Source organism: Cervus canadensis, chromosome 14, assembly GCF_019320065.1.
Source record: "Cervus canadensis isolate Bull #8, Minnesota chromosome 14, ASM1932006v1, whole genome shotgun sequence".
NCBI classification, from domain to species: domain Eukaryota; kingdom Metazoa; phylum Chordata; class Mammalia; order Artiodactyla; family Cervidae; genus Cervus; species Cervus canadensis.
This window is the reverse complement of record NC_057399.1, coordinates 35,788,361-35,809,731: the sequence shown is the minus strand read 5'-3', so window position 1 is coordinate 35,809,731 and position 21,371 is coordinate 35,788,361. Positions and strand designations below refer to the sequence as shown.

Here is a 21,371-nt window from a genome sequence, read left to right as displayed (position 1 = left end):
GTTGAATTAACACTGTCATTTCACCTGGTGCCAAGAAAGCAACTTCCATTATTCTGCCAGTAATAAACTTCTATCCTGCATGGTGGAGCATCTCTTAAATCTTACACATAGCATTGATGTGCTTTCTTCCACCGATGTATTCATGTACTATTTCCTAAGAGGTGACAGTTTCTTCTCATAAAGCATTGCCCAAAAGGTGGCCAGAGCAGAGAGTAAAATTCAAAATGGTTGGCTCCAAGATGACCTGAACATGGGAATAAGATAAGCTTGGGCTGCCTCATTTCACAAACCAGGTTGTTTGCTTCCTAATACAAAGGCATCACGGTTACAGTTTATGGGCTACATACAGTGGTTTGCATCTCTCATGGTGGTTGTGATGGGATAAGGTGAAAAGAGTGAGAGTCTAAGTGTCTTTGTCTTTCTTCCCTCTACCACTCCCCTCACAGGCTCTGAAAGTGTTCCAGCTGAAATTTCAGATCAGCCTGACTTGCTGCGGCTTCTGAGGCAGTGATTCCAAGCTGCCAGTGTGTGCTGGTGCCAGGCTGCAGGATGGTGCACATAGCCAGGCCATTGCTGCTGCTCCTTGCCTTCTTCCTCCACGCGGATGCTGAGAGTAAGCCATCCTCCCCTTCCCTGGGGGGCTGGGAAATAATGAGTGGTTTTGTTTGCAGTTGGCACCATGCTCAGGGCTGCTGAATATGTTTCCTTTGGAAGTAAATCCTGAGACACTGTGGGATCCTCCTTGGCTACCAGCCAGCCTTTCAGAGAGATTATTGATGTGACTTCCTTACCATTTCCTCTCGCTTAATGCCCTTTTTCTTGTGCATCTAACTGCTCCTACTGTTTTGGCTTTTTTTTTTTTTTTGATACTCTTAACAGCCCAGTGGCAAAAGATACTATGAGACCAATGATAGAACCCAGACTGGGATTAACCAGTTGTTGGTGCCAATAAGTAAACATGGCTCAGACCCATTGGAAATTTCTTTAGTTTTGTGGCTATTGCTATGTTTAGAAAAATGCACAATGTCACATTGAGCCCAATTAAACTTCCAAGCCCTTGTAGCTGTCATAGCAGCTGTTCTAATGTACCGTTTCCGACAGCTGTCGTGGAGTACAGTATTCAAACAAATCAAGCAGAACTGACAACTTTGTGGCTGGATGAAGAGTGTGGAAGTGTGAGGAGAATTCTGTGGCATCCAGACCCCAAAGTTTGGATTATGGGACTCAATTTTTGAAGCCGAGATTGTGGTCAATTAGCTTGCTAGTTAATGAGAAGATCATATCTCCTTTGTAATTCAGAAGTCATTAGGCATACCTTGTTTAGGTATGTTTCTTTCTCCATCTGTCCTTTGGCTTTTGGGGAAGAGACAGTACTGGAAAAAGGCAGGTCTGGCTTGCATTCACCGACATGTCTCGTTCTTGGCAGTGGTTTAGCTTTTATGAGAGTTGACCATTCTCTTTGGAGGCCCCTTGGTACTATCAAAATGTGTAATATCTGTAGTCGTTAACTTTTCCTTACACTGACTATTTCAGATTAAACTTGATTCATGTTAAAGATATTTCTTTTTTTTTTTTTTTATTCTTTGAATCAGCCATGGATTTACATGTATTCCCAAAGACAGCGATCCTGTGTCATATTGGCCCTTACCTATTAATTGCATTTCAACAAGAATTTCCTCAATAGCAGCCAATTTCTTTGTTTAAATAGAGACTCTAATTTTTAAAGAGAGCTTTCCAGGAGTGAGAGGAATATTGTTAATAATAGGATACATATGGAACATACATGTTTTAAACACAACAATCTCTGGTTAATAATGTATATAGTCTCCTAATTAGCACTTGGGAGTGCTGGTTTAAGGTGAAGCCAAGGAATTTCTAGTATAATGCCAGAAAATAATTAACTGGGAAAAGACCCAAATGAAAGACGCTTGTGTTATTTTAAAGCCGTTTATGTCAAAACCTATTTTAACATTGAAATCTAAATTTAGTGTATTAAAGAAATAAGTCATATGGCTTTATTTCTCTGTTGTGGCTAGAGTGAAAAAATAAGTTGTTCTGCAGTTGTTAATTTTTGGCAAAAGCATATTAAGACTGTGGGAATTCACTTTAATATCAGATCTCAGAGATTTTCTTTAAGTTACTACACCTAGTTATCATATATCCGTGAAGTTATTGTTCCAGATAAGTAAGCATATTCTTCTACTGAAAAGTTTTGCTTTTGCTTAATTCTCTGGTGAAAAGTGGCAGACAGATACCAAGCACTGAAGAACAAGCACTTTTAAAATTTTAAATTATCTTTTAAAGACAATCTACTATTCCTCCTCTTGTTCTGCCTCTTCTCTTTCTCTTCCGCTCTTTCCTCAAGTTTCTTATCCAGTAGAGTCTTAAGCAAGAAATAAGTGATTATTCATTAAATTAAGATATTTACCATGTTATATATTTATGTGATACCAGTTTTCAACCTCAAGATGTAATCTGGAAAATAATCCTTTCTCTCTCACTCTTCCCTTTACACTACAAGGAGGGGCAGGCTTCTTCTTTGCTAAATTAATTTTGTTTAGTGTTCTGCGTCTCCTCAAACTTACTTTAGGATATTTTCCCTTTAATACATTCTTTTGCCATTGTTGAATAGCATATATAACCTGAGTATTCCTGGGGAAATGAAGAATCAGCCTTTTTTTTTTAGGTACATTGTAAAAGAAGAAAGAACATCCCCTAGTAATCTACTGGAGGATATTCATGGTGCATGTAAACACATATAGAGCCTGAGATATAATTTTAGCCACTAAGAATGTTTAAAGACCAATGGATAAAATAGGATTTAGACTGTACGCCATTAAATTGTGCCACTAGCATCCCTTAAAACACCAAAAAAAAATCAAGATAGAAGTTACAATGAAGAAAAAATTGATTCTTCACCATCATATAAAGATGATATTTCTCAGGCTTGTATTACCTGGGTCACTGATTTGTTCCTCTATGATTTCTTTAGAACATCTAGCTATTTTTTCCCCCCTTTCCTAACTGTATTTTATATTTGTACAAGGGATTGGGAGTTATGTTTCAAAATTTAATAGTAGCTTGTCAAAGCCATTCAGTTACTATGGAATAATTTTTTTTAATATTATTCTCTTTTGAAGAAGGGATGATATGATAGGTTGGGAGTGGAAAGAAGCCATTCTGGTGAAGTATGTTAATTCTATGTGTTCAACTCCCTCCCTTTAGAAATGATTAACAGTTAAGTTTATAATCTATTGTATGGAACACCATAGCAAAGTGCTAGTGTGATGTTGCATTTAGTAGAAGAGCTCTCATGAGCCTTGGTTCAAACCCAGGTTGAAAAATTGTGATAATATCCCTTCAGCAGAAATTTATAGTTTTTGCAGTGCCTATTTAAAGTGCCTGATCTAACAAACACATGAAAAGATGCTCAACATCACTCATTATTAGAGAAATGCAAATCAAAACCACAATGAGGTACCATTACACGCCAGTCAGGATGGCTGCTATCCAAAAGTCTACAGGCAATAAATGCTGGAGAGGGTGTGGAGAAAAGGGAAATCTCTTACACTGTTGGTGGGGGTGCAAACTAGTACAGCCGCTATGGGAAAACAGTGGAGATTCCTTAAAAACTGGAAATAGAACTGCCATATGACCCAGCAATCCCACTTCTGGCATACACACTGAGGAAACCAGATCTGAAAGAGACACGTGCACCCCAATGTTCATCGCAGCACTGTTTATAATAGCCAGGACATGGAAGCAACCTAGATGCCCATCAGCAGATGAATGGATAAGGAAGCTGTGGTACATATACACCATGGAATATTACTCAGCCATTAAAAAGAATTCATTTGAATCAGTTCTAATGAGATGGATGAAACTGGAGCCCATTATACAGAGTGAAGTAAGCCAGAAAGATAAAGAACATTACAGCATACTAACACATATATATGGAATTTAGAAAGATGGTAACGATAACCCTATATGCAAACAGAAAAAGAGACACAGAAATACAGAACAGACTTTTGAACTCTGTGGGAGATGTGAGGGTGGGATATTTCAAAAGAAAGCATGTATACTATCTATGGTGAAACAGATCACCAGCCCAGGTGGGATGCATGAGACAAGTGCTCGGGCCTGGTGCACTGGGAAGACCCAGAGGAATCGGGTGGAGAGGGAGGTGGGAGGGGGGATCGGGATGGGGAATACGTGTAAATCTATGGCTGATTCATATCAATGTATGACAAAAAAAAAAAAAGTTACATAAAAAAAAAATAAAGTGCCTGATCAATCTCCACTATTATTTTAATGACTAGACATGTGCATGGATCCTATTTCTTTTTGTCCTATGTGTGTAACACTTGAAATGCTGTTGCTTATTGCTTCTTGAACGCACATACACATAGCAGAGCTGTGGTCTCAGGGAAGAGTCAAATGGGACTTTTCTCTGAGTAAGAAGCGTAGCCCTTCCTCATGCCAGGCTGACCAGTTTTCTGTCGTGGTTTGACTGAGGTCAATTTGGTGTTAATATGCATGCAAATTCTAGATGAATTTAGAATATATTAATATAATCCTGGGGTAAATATCTTTCTGTTGGCTCAGTTTTTGTAGTAGTTTCTGATAATTTTATTTAGTATTAGTTCGCTATTTACCAGTCATTTTGTTTGTTAGTTTTTTAAACTAAACAGACCAAGGATCTGCTGTTAGATCTTCTTTTATAAAACTGGTTTCACTACAATGAAATAATTTACATTCTAGACCTGAGTTTATGCTTTTTGACCACTGTCATTGGACCAGAGTGTTCCTGGATCTTTATTATAAACACCACTGTCGACAGATGAATTCCTAAAATGGTTTTGTTCATCTTTTTTTCTGCTGCTTTTTGCCACTTTGCTGTCTCAGATGGTGAACACACCCTCATTTTCCTTCTTGCTGTTAATGAACCTCCCTGTAGTCCGCATCAACTTGCAGTACTTCTGTCCTATATGAAAGCAACTAGGCTTCTTTTATCCCCCCTGTGGTAGTGTATCTCTGTCCAGTGTAACTGCATTATTTCTTTGGCATTAGAGAATAGACTGACATCGGTATTGTAAGATGACCATTGTTTCCTTGCTTGTTTTCTGATGGGCAGCATAGGGTGGTACTCAGTAAAGTAAGCTCTGAAACCAGAGTCTGATTTTAAATTCTGGCTGTCCTTTTGTAACCTGGAGCATGATGCCTCGTATTCTTTGCCTGTTTCCTATCTTAAAAATGTGGATGATGAGTGATGATAGTGATGGCATAGTATAGTGCCTTCTCTTGGGTTTATTGAGGATGAAATGAATTAATGTAAAACATAGATCAGCAGATAACACACAGCAGGTACTTACTAAGTGTTATCTATTATTATTCAAAAACATTCTGCTAACATTTTTTATTGAGCACTTGTATTTAGGTACTGTGCTAAAATTATTTAAATTTGATCTACAGATTATCAAAATTTGGATGATTGATAAACCAGATTTTCCTGCAGTGTGTTAAAGTCCCCAGCTTGCCTGTCTGTAAAAAAAAAAAAAAAAAATCCTATACATAGGCAACTCTTATAAACTCTGTTCTAGGAGTTAATCTGAAGATCAAGGGGGAAAAATTTGAAGCATATCTGCTTTTCCACGCTTAAGATATTACCAATTTAAAATTAATTTGGCTTGGGTCTAATGGATAATGGAAAGTGTTTCCATCTTCCTGTTTTGTTGCTTCCTGTAATGAATTTTCTTGAGCTGCTCAGAAGGAGGAGCTGGAGATATTTAATGTAAGCAAATACAGGAAAATATGGGCCCCCTGGTCCAGAAAGCTATAGATGGAAGTAAGCATAGTAATGAAGAGACTAAGTGGCTTTTGATATGAGCAGAAATTATTCTTCAGAAAAAAGAAAGTAAAAAATAGGAAAATTATTAGTTTGAAGGGCAGGGCAAATGATTCCTTTTGCATTTTGTCGAAATTACTTCTGCAAAGAAGCCTAACTCAAGTAGTTAGATCACCAAAATGAAGTAAGGAGTGGAAAGACTGTCTTTTTTCTGTCATCAAAATGTGTTCCTTCCAGTAGACAGGGCCATTTCACTGAGAGCATTCATAGCTCATCAGAAATGTCCTTTAGTTTTTATTTTGGATTATGAGTGTTTAGGATGTATGATATATGTATATATGCCTGCATGTATTTATGTAATTAGATCACAAACCATTTAATCATCTATTAAAATGTATTAATTGCTAGGGATGATGAAAATGTTCTAAAATTAGATTGGGGTGCTGGTACTAATTGGATATACAGGTACAAAATACCGTTGAAGTGGGACACTTTGAATGGGTGATCTGTGTGTCTGTGAATCATATTCCAATAAAGCTATTTGAAAAACAAAAGGTAAACTGCTCCTTAGCACAGCTTTCTGGTTAGATTCCCTTTGATGTATGTCACCTGAATGAAAAGTGTACCGGTTCCTTGGGCCAGTTAGAATAGACATGCTTACTGAGGAGAGCAGGAAGAAAGCCAGTTCATTTTCCATGCTTATCAATGCCTTCCTTGTTTTCCTTTTCTCTGAATTTGCAGAGGTGTGGTAAAATACAAAAAACCTTACTGCTCCCCCCTCCTTCCTCCCCTCACAGTAAAGTAGCTAAATTAGCACCATCCAGCTGTCTGCAGCAAGAAAAGTATTCCAACTATTTCACTTACCCTTTGCAGAGTTTTCTGTAGCTTTCTCAATTAATTGCTCCCAGCAGAGCTGTACCTTCCTAGTAAGGTTAAGAATATGTCACACAATCAACAAATGTGTATACTTCAAAGCATTTTATTGTGTATAGAGGGACTTGCTTTATTTTTAGTCCAAGATGCGACATATTTGTTATCTCTGATCTCTTCTTGTGATGAGGCCTTTAAGCTTGACAGATGGAACAATATCTGAAATATTTGTGAATTGCTTCTTATTACTGCTCATAGCCTGGCGATATTTGACTATACTGTTCTGTGATTCACTAATTTATTTCCCAGGACATTCTTAGTTTCTTTAATTTTCCTCATGTAGTTACTATTTGCCTGATTCATTTCAAATAAGTTTGATCTGTTTGGGGGCCTCCACTCTTCTGCCTTTGTTGTCCTGCTTCAGTAAATTCAGAGAATTCCCAACCAGCGTCTGTCTTGAAATAAAGAATCAGAAGTACTGGTGCTCGGGTGGAAATTGATTCTCTTACCTATAATTTTGCTTTTTGTCTTTTCCTCAGCTTGCTTTAGATGTATTTATTCATTCGTGATGCAGTGTGTGTTTGTGTGTGTGTGTGAGAGAGAGAAGGAGCAGTGCAGTGAGCATGTGCTCCATGGAAAGCTTTGTGTGTGTAATGGTGGGGATACAAAGATTTAAAGACGTGTGGTTCCACGTCAACGTGTAATCTTCCTTTAGATTTCATAACTCACTTTTGAAAACTCTCTCAAGCAGTGCTCCCAGGCTTTATCTCCAGGCAGAAGTCGCACTTAAGAATATAGACGTGGAAGCCAAGTACGCTCAGTCGTGTCCAACTCTTTGCGACCCTATGGACTATACAGTCCATGGAATTCTCCAGGCCAGAATACTGGAGTAGGCAGCCTTTCCCTTCTCCAGGGGATCTTCCCCATTCAGGGATTGAACACAGGTCTTCCACATTGCGGGCAGATTCTTTACCAGCTGAGCCACAAGGGAAGCCCTGTGTTCAAATCTTCTCTCTGCTCTATAGGTGTTCTGACCCATGTGCAAGTTACAAGTCTGTAGGCCATTTTCACATCTGTAAAATAAAGATGAAAAAATGGCATACATTCGATATGGATATCATAAGGATTAAATAGAGAACTGCTTATAAAGTATTTTGAAGAATAGGATTAAATATTCACTGTTAGTTGCTGTTGTGCTTTTTTCTCATCGATGTGCATCATTTCCAAATTAGAAGCATATGTATGTAGATCTAAACATTAGATCAATATTTAGAACATTGATGATCCCATTACATCATAATTTGAGCAGTATCTTTTGAAACTGTAAATCTGTATCATTATATATACAGTTTTGCCACCAAAGGGCATTGACTGGTACATTCATGTATTTAATACTCCCTTTAATAATAATTTATTGGACATATTTCCTGTGTCAAGTATTGCAGTAACTACTGGCGAAACAATGATGAGTTAAAGAGATAGGATCCTTACCCCATATAGGGATGATTAATCTCAAAATTTTTACATGTTCGGTGATAAATGTTATGAGGGAAAAAAATAAGGAGGTTAGTGTCTCAGCTAGTCAGAAGAGTAATAAAAAGGTTTCTGAAGCAGTGATTTATTTTTTTGCTAAATAATTTTAGACTTGAGAGAAATTAAAATTGTACAGTATTTTCCATGTAGACTTCACACATATTTCCCCAATAATGATGTGTTATATAATTGCAGCACATTATCAAAATCAGAAAGTCAATATTAGCACAATACTATTAACTACAGATTTTACTAGTTTTCACATCAGTTTTTTTTTTTTTTAAGGTGTAGTAGTTCTGTTAAAGAAGATCAGATGCATAGCTCTGAGGGAATGATTTTTGAGTTAGCACTCGATGGGTGTATAGAAGTTAACTACATCTGAAAGAGCTGTTAACGTTCAGGAAACTTCTATACAGCAAGACAGGGACAACCTCCTGTATTCTGGGGACTTGAAAGAATGGATGTAACTGGGTCCCAGGTGGGGTGAGGAGGAGGAAGTAATCAAATAAGAATATACAAGTAAGCAGGGCTATCTAATGCGAGGCTTTAGAACTTGTTCAGTGTCTTGGTTTTCATTCCAAGGACAGCTGGAGGAGTAACAGAGAGAGATGTGAAAAAGCAGCAGTGTGGTGGTAGCAGGGGTGGAAAAGTCTTTTGGAGCCAGGCCAGCAAAAATGTCCTTGAGATCTTTTAAGAGTCTTGTTGAAAGTTAGAGAAAAGATGGGAAGCAGGAGAGAAGAGGGATGGCAGTTAGGAAGACCAGATGGCCTTGAAACTGGGTGGGGTGCGGGGGGAGTTGATTTTACTGAGATACATTCTCCTAAAACTTGAACCAACAACAGATTATCATAATTCTGAGTGAAAGAAAAAGCTAATGAGGGACATGTAATTCTTTATTTTTAGCATGTCCTTTTCCCCCAAAATACATCATTGTTCATACTTATAATTTCTCTTTTTGGTTGTTCAGACAATTTTATTTAAACTTACCTTTAGATTAATGTATTTGTAAAAAGAAAAAAAAAAAGTACCTTGGAATCCAGAATCAGTTTAAAACTGTGAATGAACTTTAAAACCTTACTAGAAAAGGTATTTCAGTTTAGTTTTTGTTCTCTAACAAAGTTTTTAAATTCACTTTACAATATGTGATGGATTTTGTATAGATACAGCATAGTGTTCTGACAGTTCTTTTATACTACAGTTATTAAATGTGACATTAAAATATACTAAGTACTTATATTTTCATATTTAAAAAGTAGTGCATAACACATTACTTTTGGGCTATAAGTGCGGGAAGTAAAACGAGCTGATTAAATACGTTCCAGTAGTTTTATTTTCTCTCTTAGTTTTTCCTTTGTTTGTTGTTTTTGCTGAATTGCTTCCCTGTGGCTCAGCTGGTAAAGAATCCGTCTGCAATGCAGGATACCTGGGTTCGATCCCTGGGTTGGGAAGATCCCCTGGATAAGGGAATAGCTACCCATTCCAGTATTCTGGCCTGGAGAATTCCATGGGCTGTATAGTCCATGGGGTCGCAAAGAGTCGAACATAACTGAGCAACTTTCACTTCACTTCACTTCATGAAGGAATGAGAGAAAAATATACTGTGGTTGGTTGTTTACCAATAAAAGAATTGCAGACCTTAAGTTCTGCATTTTGACCATTGACCAGATCACTAGAACTATCTGTATTATTTATGCAGCATGGGACTTTTTATTTTTACCTAAAGACAGATATTTTTGGTAATGACAAACATGTTTTAAAAAGAGCCTGTTTTTTCTCAGTACACCTTTAAAGATTTTTAAATTGTTTTATATCTGGTCAAGTTAAGATTTTTGTGAACCTCATTTTAATTGGTAACAAAAGTTTACAACTTGATTTTCAAAACAGTCACTGCAACCACCTATTAATAAAAGTGTTAGCTATTAAAAAAAAAGACTAAGGGAAGGCATTCATTGCTTTCAGCTGTAGTGATTTTAGGTCGTTACAAAGAGCACCTCTTTAATGTCTATGTGTATCCTTTAAAAGTAAATTTAAATCAAAATGTTTAGTTTAAAATTAATGTTTCATTCAGTAAATGCCTGCTGTGTGCCCCAGACAAGCCCTATCCTGGTTCTTGTTATCACAGAATTTACATTCTAGTTGGAGAAGCACTGGGCAGGGAGGAGAGAAGCGTGCAGCACAAGGTTATGAACAGTAGATAAATGAAGAGCGTGGCTTTGATAGTTATAAATGCAGCAGAGATAATGAAACAGGCTGATGTGCTGTGAGACTAAGGGGGGTATTAGGGGAGGAGACAGGGCATTTCTTCATTTTCTATCAAGGAAGGTGTTGCTTAGTGAGAAACAACACTGAAGCTGAGTGATGGGGAGCCACCAGCTGTGAAAAAGTAGAGTTCGGGGCATCCAGGCAAATAGAACAGTGATTCACAAAAGGCTGAGGGAAAGAAGCCTCCTGTTTTCAGAGGACAAAATAAGGCCCAAGGGTCTGAGGCACAGTGGGTGAGGAGGCTGGACAGCAGGGTGGGGCTAGACCTTGTGCCCTTGTGGGCCTTAAAAGGTGTTGGATTGCTCCAGTATGTGGGAAACACATGTGTTCTTGGGATATCTATCTATGAAACCTTAGTTGGGCACACTGTCCTCTACTGGGACAAAGCAAATGTTTCTTTCTCAAATAGTTCATTGAAGGGTTGGTGCAATCTCTGATTAGGTTCTAAATTCATTTTCTAAGCTCCTCGACTGAAATTTCCTTTGTACCATCCATGTAGACCTTGGGCACTGAAACCTTTGGTTAACAAGAGCAAAAATAAATTTGCTTTTAGCTCTTTAGTTCTGGCGTAATTTGTTTTTCTTTTAAGCAGATGATATTTCTGCATGGAAAAATGCAGTGAAGTCTACAGTCCATCAATATCCATAGCTGGAGAGGATTAAGGAGGTACATATGAAAAGCAGAGCTTTTTTTTTATTGGAAAGCGATGGCCAACATACCTTTGCAGGGAAGAAGGGAGATTCTATAGGCCCTTCATCTATGTGGTTCCATTTAGTGAAGAACCCTGGTGTTCAGCTGGTAAAGAATCTGCCTACAGTGCAGGAGACCTGGGTTCAATCCCTAGGTTGGGAAGATCCCCTGGAGAAGCAAACGGCAACCCACTCCAGTATTCTTGCCTGGAAAATCTATGGACAGAGGAGTCTAGTGGGCTTACAAGAGTTGGACACATCTTAGCAACTACACCACCACTACATAGCAATAGGATTCGTAAGTGATTCCTGTATGGAAAGTGTGTCCTCTATATAGATGAAATAATTTTAATTAACTTTTTCCTGGTAAACTTCTTTTATTTGGAGGAAATCTATTGCTTATGTGATTTAACATATTGGACTTAGTTTTAAGCCCAGGGGAGTTATAGGGTAATAAATAAATTAAGGATTACTAAACTATAATTTAAATGTGTTTTCTCTCAAAGAGTACCCGGGATTAGCAACCAGATTTGGCTTAAATTCTGGTTCCTCTGCTTACCTTGAACACTTTTCTCAATTCTGCTGACCATTTGGGGATGCTCATAGCTCTTGCAAGTTGCTGTGAGATTCAAATGAAATCCTGTATGTGAAGTGCTGTGAATACCTGATGCGTGGCAGGTATTCAGTAAAGGTTCATCTTTATCCCATTGTATAAACCAACCTGCCTGATGTATGTAGAAATCAATTATCTTGCATTTTCTCCTAGCTGAGATGATTTTCAGCTCAAGGAATGAAGCAGTACCTTGAGCAGCAACAAATAAAGCATAATAAAGAAAGCATCCATGTCATAGATTTGTTTTATAACTTATCTGCTGAACGCAGTTAAATCTCTCCTTGCTATATTTGTGCCATCGGTGTAGCCCGGAGTTTGTCAAGCCTAACCCTGTTGACGTTTTGGGCTGGGTAATTCTTTGTGTCGGGTGGGGTTTGCCCTGAGTATTGTAGACTGTGTTGCAACATCCCTGGCTTATTCCCAGTAACATTCTAGCCCCCAGTTGTGACAACCAGAAGCCTTTAGATATTGCTAAATGTTCCCTGAGGGGCAAAGAGACCCTTGGTTAAGAACAGTAATAATGTGTAAGTGCTGGTGCAGGATGGGCTTCCTTGGTGGCTAGGACTGTAAAGAATCCGCCTGCAATGCAGGAGACTCACGTTCAACACCTGGATTGGGAAGATGGCAACCCACTCCAGTATTCTTGCTTAGAGAATTCCATGGACAGAGGATCCTGGCGGGCTACAGTCCATGGGGTCGCAAAGAGTTGGACACAACTGAACAACTTATACTTCTCACTTTTCTGGTACAGAATGCTGGTGCAGAGACTAGAAGAGGGAGATTCTGCCCTTCTAACAGAAGGGGGAAATTTTGTCAGAAATACGTTAGGCATTTTGTGAGGTCTTGAAATTAGCTATGCAAACTGATAAAGCTAAATCTGATTTCTCTTTAATATCTGTATAACCAGGAACTGATTGCCTAATTTCTTTATGTCTCAATTTGTTGTCTAGAGTATCGCATGATAATTGTAGGGTTGCTGTGAAAATTAAATATTAACCAATGTAAGGTGCTTAGAACTATACCTTACACATAGTAAGCACTAAATAAATATTAGCCATTGTTATTACATCAACAAGTTTCTTTATAGTATGTTAATTTTGTTAATATATTATTTTTTTTACTTTGTTTTAGTAATAAAATCCAATTTTATCTCATAGCAGTGATCATGAAAATACCATCCCCTTGTATAATTTTTAAACATTTTATATCTTACCTCATTCCTGAATACTCTAGGAATAGGGAACATACCTTTTATCATCTGCAGTTCAGTTCAGTTGCACAGTCATGTCTGACTCTTTGCGACCCCATGGACTGCAGCATGCCTGGCTTCCCTGTTCATCACCAACTTCCCGGAGCTTGCTCAAACTCATGTCCATCGAGTCGGTGATGCCATCCAACATCTCATCCTTTATCATCCCCTTCTCCTCCCACCTTCAGTCTTTCCTAGCATCAGAGTCTTTTCCAATGAATCAGTTCTCTGCATCAGGTGGCCAGAGTACTGGAGCTTCAGCTTCAGCATCAGCCACTTCTCAGATAAAAGGAACCAAGGGTCAGAACAGATGACTTGCCTGGAGCAAAAAGGTGAGAAGGTTATGGAGAAAGCCCTAGAATTCAGCTCTCTTGAGCTTTGTCTGTGGAAGAGGCAGAGCAATTAAAAAGAGCAGGCATAAGAATAAAATGCTTAGTGACCAGAAACCTGGACAAGTGGACAAAGGGTTGTCACTACCAAGGGAGATGCCAGAGGCCCATCTCCACTGCCATAGTGCTGGAACTTCATTCATAGCAGAGTGAGGATTCAGAATCACCGAGGAAAGATTACACCATATCCATAGTTTATGCACTGTGTAAGAACTGGAGAACCATTGAATGACTTTTAAGAAGGCTTCTGTCCTGTTTGAATTAAAAAAGAAAATACTATCAATTTGGAAATGTTTGCATCCGTGCAACTAGTATTGTATTATAAAATGATTTTCACTTACCATTAGGCTTTCTTGTTGCTCTCATCTGCCAATTTGAATTGAAATTGTCAGCAGTAAGTTGTGACTTTAAGCATGATTTTAACCACCGTAAGCATGGTGCGATCATCTTCTTAGTCGTGTTCTGGTAGATTGGGAATCATGGACAAACTATTTTATAGCTTCTCTCAAGGTGGAGTCAGATTCTCCTCCCCTTGAATTGGGCTTGTTTCTTTGAAGTGCTTTGACTAATACAGTGCTGCAGCAAAGATGCTGTACTTGTCCTGGGCTTAACCCTTTTCAGTCTGGGAGTTTCCATGTCCCTCTGTGGTGCCTGGAGTCATCGTAGAAAGATTCCCAGCTGTTTTGCTGGAGGGACCCCATGGAAAGAAAGAACTGCCCAGGAGGCCTGCACATATTGTGGCCTTCCACGTATTCTAGCTGGAGCCCAGCCCCCTCCTGGTGCCAGGAGAGTGATCTCAAATGAGTTGAGGAGAACCACCCAACTGAAGCCTGCAAGGCAGAATCCTGGGCAGAGAAATCTTTCCCTTAAGCAAGTTTTGAGGTGGTTTGAAACACAGCAATAGATGACTGGACCGCTAGTGATTATTGTCAATAAAATGAAACACCTACCAGCTTTGAGGAGCTAGCTTGGACCTGTCATTTATTCTTTTTTCTCTTCTGGCTCCGTACCACAGATGGCATTCTAGATAACAAGTGTTTAACGGCAGTCCTTTCTTGAGGAGATGAACATGCTGATATACACCAGTTAAAGCCCGATCTAGTGGTAAACTTGTGAAACCTTTCCACATTTTTGCATGCCTTTTGACCAGAGGTCAATGAATGGTTTTTGTGAAGGACCATATAGTAAACATTTTTCTTTTTTTATTTTGTGAGCCGAGCAGTCTTTGTGACAACTATTCAACTCTGTGTTACAAGAAAAAGACAACCACAGACAATTCATAAATATGTGGGAGACATGGTGTTACAGTAAAACTGTGTTTACAGACCCATGCAGTGAGCCAGCTTTGGACTGAGGGTTATGGTTCATGACCTCTGCTTGTGCCCTTACACACAAGTTCTCCTCTAAAAATAGTGGGGACTAGAGAATATTTATCAGCAGAAGACCTTGTTTTAACCTGGTGGGATTAGCCAGGGGAAAGCGATGTGTTTGATTAGTCTCTTTTAGCACTTTACTTTGTTAGTAATGTTTATTGGGAGCAGATTAATTAGAAAAAATAAGTTCAAGGAGCAGTCTCTTAATAAACAGAGATGTTTAATAGCACTTAACCTTTAGAATTTATGCAGAATAATCTTTGCATGTTGTTATGCTTTATGTCTTTGGGGGGTGCTTCAGGTCCTCGGCTGTTCAGTGCCACTTCAGATTGTAAACTCCTGACAAATGAATAATTTATCAGCTGTGGGATAGTTTTCATTGCACTGTGAGCCTGACATTTGGAGCTCTGAACATCTTAGGATAAAAAGTGTTGGGAAGTGTTATGTTTGATGGGAATGTTGTAACACGGTCTGTAAAGAAACAGGTTTGTAATCATGGGTATTGAAGCCTGATACTGGTTTCATAAAGGCAAGCAAAAGCAGAAAAATCATGGTGAATTTGATCACTTCATGGGTGCTTCTAGTATTGATGTCCTCTGTACTGTCTCAGCACTCATAAATCAAAAGCAAAATAAAACTTTTCACAAGAAAGCACCATTGATCCAGCAGCAATGCTCGGAAATAACACTTTGATCCACACTGTCATCAAATGGAAAGGCCTTCATAGGGCATGGAGAGAGGGCAGTTTGCAGTTGATTGCAATTGGAATCTCTGACTTACTTGGGAAAATTTAAATTACCAGCTATTGCCAGTTTGTCCTGGCAGCTAGTAGAAGGCACAAGTTTCTGAAAATGTAGGAAGGGCCTAACTATATTCTCATAAGGATTGGAGATTGTTTAGAGTTGGATGAAGAAAGAGTACTAATTAGATTAGACAGAGCTCTTGGCTGAATAAGATGGACGATGAGTAATGGTTAAGTCTGTTCAACTATGGAGTAAAGTCTCAAGGGAAAGAATGAGATCCCCACCGCATGAATCATTTGAACCAAGTGGCAGAAACCACTGTGGAAAACTACTGTTTCTGAAATAATCAAGACTACATCAGCAAAAGGATATAAAAAGATCATTTAGCAATTGCAAATTGCATAATTCTTTTTGCATTTTAATTGTACTGATTTGGAATGAGAGATGGAAACAGGAAGGGTATTATGATAATTATAATAAAACAATTGCTTGTATTCTGGGATCTGTTCCCTCTAGAGAGTTTGCAGTTTAACAAATGGATCTGACACCACTATTGGGCAGGGTATAAATTGGCTCTGTTTCCTTTGGTGTATTTAGTCAGGCTGCTGAAACTGAAAGTTGCTCAGTCGTGTCCAACTCTTTGTGACCCCATGGACTATACAGTCCATGGCATTCTCCAGGCCAGAGTACTAGAGTGGGTAGCCTTTCCCTTCTCCAGGGGATCTTCTCAACCCAGAGATCGAACCCAGGTCTCCTGCATTGCAGGTGGATTCTTTACCAGATGAGCCGCTAGGGAAGCCCAAGAATACTGGAGTGGGTAGCCTATCCCTTCTCCTGAGGATCTTCCTGACCCAGGAATTGAACCAGGTCTCCTGCATTGCAGGCGGATTCTTTACCAGCTGAGCTATGAGGGAAGCCCACTTGGGCCACTAGGCTCCTCTTTGTGGCCTGAGAGAAGCTTTCACACGTTACTCACAGTCACCAACCTGTTTAGCTGAAAAAGTACTTTCTTTTTTTCCAGCTTTGCTAGTATTCTCCCCTTCTCCCTTTCTGACCGAACAGCTTTGACATTCCAGATCTTACCTACTCTTTCAGATCCATCTTTTCTGCTGACTTTGACCATTCTTATTTAGGCCCACTATGTCCCAGGTAGCTTATAGGTAACAGGAAGACTGAGCTAAGTCACTGCTCTCAGAATAGTGGGAGAGACATAAAGAGATAATTACAATGTAGGGAGCTGTGTGCAATGTAGGGACAGCTGCATATGGTGTTGCCAGTAACAGGCTGTTGGAATTTGTAGCAAACGTGAACAGAGATGGTGGAGACAGAAACATACCAGAGGGTGTTGAAGCAAAGCTAAAGAGCTTGGAGCTTGCCTGGTAGATCAGTGATTCTCAACCTGCTTTATAATCACTGAGGATAAAATATAGCTGTCTAGGGCCCACACTGAACATTTAAATCAAAATATATGAATGCAAGGACCAAGCATAGGTTTTTTGCTTTTTGTTTTTTTAATGTTCCCCAATTGATTCTTAATCCCAGCTTAACATTACCAGCTAATAAGGGAAGCAGTGAAATGTTTTAAACTGGAAAGTCATGTGGTCTAAATTGCATTTTTGGTAGGTCACCAACAGCTATGTAGAGGATGAACTTCAGGGTGAGTTGCTGTAAAGCCAAGTAGGATAAGAGTCAAGATGGTCTGAACTGTGACTGTGACTATAGGATAAAGAGGGGCCAGATACAAAATTTATTTAAGAGGATTAAAAACTTGCAGGATTTTGTGATGGATTGAACTTGGTAAGTACAGAATGAGTCATAGAGGAAACAGCTAGGGAGGAGAAGTAGCCAGAAAAGTAAGCACTTCTTTGTATATTTCCCTTCCACCCTGTCCCTCCTCTGCCATGCATCTAATGCACTGTATTATGGTTTTTGAGTTTCTCCTAACAGTTATCATAGTTGCCATACTTTTTTATTCAGCCTTTATAGACAAGTCTAAAATTGTCTAAAATTTCCACTTTTTATGCTCAGGAAAAGTATATTTACTCATCTCAGATCCTGCTGCTTGTCCTCTTCCCAAAGCTGAGCCTTGAATGCAGCCAATGGTAGCAAATTCGGTGCCCATAGTGACCAGTCAAGTAAAATTCACATGGAAGCAAAAGTAGAGCTCTTCGGAAAGTCTCTGCTGGATTTCATGAGGAAAGCGGCCACCCGGCCTCTTCTTGCCATTTGGGAATGCATGTCCAGGGTCTTCAGATTTTCCTAGAGAAGGTTGAAGTCCAGATTTACAGGTGAAGTATCCCTACTTTTCACACATTTAGTTAAAATAAAAATCATTAAGCACCAGTAACATAGAGGCCAAAGGAAATGGGAATGGATCTGGCCTGGGATCAGAGGTTTTCGATCTCTGTGTTGAGTCTCCATAGACTTTTGTAAAATAGAAATGAGAATTTCTAAATCCCAGCAGTTTCCAGCCCTTTCGGTGGTTAACAATAGCAGAAAATGTAGCAAAACATCAGCAGCAAACATTCGGGCTGATTCTGTTTGTGGAAAGTGAGTTAGAGAATGGATTCTATTACCAGGTATCTCACACTGAAATATAAAGCAGAAGGGCAAATTTAAAGTCTTTTAACTGCAATTATATAGATACTTCTGGTGAATGTGAATTGAGGACGATGAATTATTCATTTCAATCCTCTGGTCCCCAGTTTTGTACATTCTAAGGAGGCCAGGTTTGAGGACCTCAGGTGGTCCCTCATGGCTGGAGGCTGGAGAGAGAGGCCCCGTGCCCTCCTCCTGATTTCATCCATCCCCTGAAGTCAAGCCAGCAAGGTTGCCGGAGCTCTTTTTTCCCTCGGGGGCTGCTCTGGCTACCCAGTGTGCTGCCTCAGAATGTTTAAGGCTAAAGAGCAGTTGAGCAGTTGTTCAGCCAGTGAATTAGCATTTCAAAGGCCGATGCTCAGAGGACACTGCCCGAGTGAGCAGCTGGGTGGAGGCTGATGAGTTTACCCATACAGTCCTGTCTGGGTAATACCATATTTCTGTGAAAATGACTTTCTCTTTGTAGGAAGACTAGGGATATGGTGCTGGAAGTTTTTGCTTTATCAATTTTGATGAAATTCTTTCTAGAATGTATCTTGCCCTTCTTCATATTAAACAGATCCAATGAAGTGTGATTGTTGCTTGATCATTTGAGTGGCACTCACCAGGCATATTGATTTTTCTATTTCCTTCTGTTATATTGAAATGCCCTGAAGAATTATGGTGGTATATAGTTGGCTGGACTGCTGCATTTTTGTAAGTCCATATATGTTTTACAATTTCATTCTGAAGAAATATGGTATAGTGGAAAGGCATTAGCTTCTAAATAAAAAAAATATGGCTTTAGAGCCTGCCGTTTGCTGTTTACTAGGTGGGTGGTCCTGGGGAAGTATATTAATCTCTCTGAGCATAATTTTTTATTCAGTTAACATATATTCTACCCCTGCTACCTGCCAGCAGGTTGCAAGTTGCTGGGAATGTGATAGTAAACAAGGTGAACCCGTGCCCCACTGTAGTTTCTGATCTAATCTTAGATTTTTCTTCTGTAAAACGGGGATAAGAACCGTATCCTGCACTTGTTTCATGGGGCTTAACTGTGATAATGTGGGTGAAGTACCTGGTAATGATTAGGGGCTCGTAATTGGTAGAAATAGCTTCAGGATTTGCTTCTCTCTCCTGTGCTCATTTGCCAGTACCATCCAATTCATTACCTTAAATTTCCACAAATCTTTTTTTTTTTTTTTTTTTAACTCTCACATTGGAATTCACAGATGTTGTTCAGGTCTTGAAGTCTGAGCTTCCTCCCTTTCTCCTTTCTGAATGTTTTGCATGCATGGTCCTTAAGCAGTTCATTCATTCTAGCGAGATTTCTGTGCTAGGCTTCTGGGATACACTGTTCAGTGACCAGAACAACAGAATCCTGCATCATGAAGGGCACCTTCTAGGGGGCTCAAAATTATGCAGAGGCCAGAGTAGAAGAATCAGGGCTCTGTGTGCGTGTGTGTGTGTGTAGGAGGGGGATTCAGATACTGTTAAAATTGAGTGGTCAGGTCAAGGTAAACTCCATTGAGAAGGGACCAGTTAAATAGTTTTGAAAGAGCGTGGCAAATTAATCATGGAAGGGGTTAGTATTCCAGGCTGGGAGCCAGTTCAGTTCAAAGAGACTAGGGCAGGAGCTTGCTTGGCATGTTCTAGGAAATGCAAGGGGAATAAATGAACAAGGGCTTCTAAGAGACATCTGGTACAGAGAGCCTGTAAGGAGGAGAATCAGCCTAGTTGGGAATTCAGGTTCCCTGGACACATTAGTGAGTTAAGATCCCACTGAGTTGTTGAGAGCCTGCAAGCAGGAAAAAGAGCTTGTACCAAGGCCCTGAGGCCAAGGGAATATGACTAGTGTCTGGAAAGGACAGAAAAATGGGTACTGTAGCAAAGGAAAATGATAAGCTATTAAAAGAAGAAGGTGGAGATGATTATATTTAGGTCTTATGAGGATTACTCTGGTTACAGTATGGAAAATCTGTGATTGCTCTTGATGACAGTAATAACTCGGGCACAAAAATCCTCTCCTAAAGTTATGGATTTCTATTCATACAGAGCAAGATATTGGGGAAAAAAAATGGGTTATGTAGACCATCTCTTCAGGTTTGTGGCCCACTTTTTCCCTGACCACTCATATTTCCTTAGCTGTAGGCGTGGGGCCAAGCACTCATTGTTTGGCCCGTGTAAATTTCCCAGGATACTGTTACTTGCAGCATTCTGATAGATTGTCTGATGGAAAGTTTGCACTGGAGTTACCATGGACCTCACAGGGACGGCTTCAGCAATTCTCACCATAGTCCTCTAGGCTGAGGCAGTGGATAAAGGCTTTTAGGTGGGCAGGATGGGGACTCAGTTCAGAAACAAACCAGACACCAGAATTTAAATCAGTTGTTTGTATGAGCCTGGAATTCTAGCACTGGACTAGTAGCAATGCAGGAGGAGTTGTGAGGATTTTTTTCCCTCGAATCTTTAACTTTTTAAATTCTCTCAAATCCTATTTTCTTACTGAACAAAAACACACACTCTCATAGGTGTCTAACAATGGGTTTATTTGACATTTTTGACATATTTAGGAATCAATATTGTTTCTGTATATTCAGATTTTACAAACATAAAAATCTAATACAGTGGAATAAAGTGCATCTTAGCTAGAGGTTCAGCTCTCTGATTAAATAAGTTGATTGCTGCTGGGACTGCATTTTCAGCTTGCTTTGCCCTGGTCTTTGTCACTGTCTGTGGTTCTGGATCTTATGAAGCAGTCTCTGTCCCTTTCACACTTTCAGGGAGCCTTTCATCCCTGTGCTGCCTACCACCCTTCTAAAATAAAAAATAAAAAGACAAACAGTGGTTAAAATGATACCTGTAAAGATTTTTGCAAAAAACCTTTCAGATTTTAAGAATACCTTATTTTGTTTGTTATTAAATATAGCTACACTATCAATAAAGAATAAATCAAAATGTTGCTATAGAAATGACAAAAATATAAACCTTTTATTAGTAATGACTTTTTTATTGATAACACAAAATGCCATTATTATAGGCTATGTTTAGCCTTCCAGTATGCAGTCAAAACACTGTTTTTCCCCAATTAAGACAGCTTTTTCCCTCTCTCCAGTCTAGTTATGTGATACATTTGTAAGGCAGTTTAGATTGATTTGTCATAGTCTACATTCCATCTTCCCCTTGACTTCCTGGTTGGTTTTTTTTAAAATTTATGTACAGTAAAAT

The 21,371-nt window shown here is 39.2% G+C and overlaps 1 protein-coding gene across 13 annotated transcripts in view; it reads left to right on the top strand.

Annotated features, from left to right (window-relative positions):
• Window positions 1–493: 493 nt before the first annotated feature.
• PTPRD (protein tyrosine phosphatase receptor type D) overlaps window positions 494–21,371 on the top strand; it is a 427,632-nt gene continuing 406,754 nt past the window's right edge. For all 13 annotated transcript variants that reach the window (XM_043487052.1, XM_043487049.1, XM_043487053.1 and 10 more), the window contains exon 1: window positions 494–613. In XM_043487052.1, coding sequence (XP_043342987.1) covers window positions 550–613 — 64 coding nt within the window. In that variant the 5' untranslated portion in view covers window positions 494–549. The remainder of the gene's footprint in view (window positions 614–21,371) is intronic.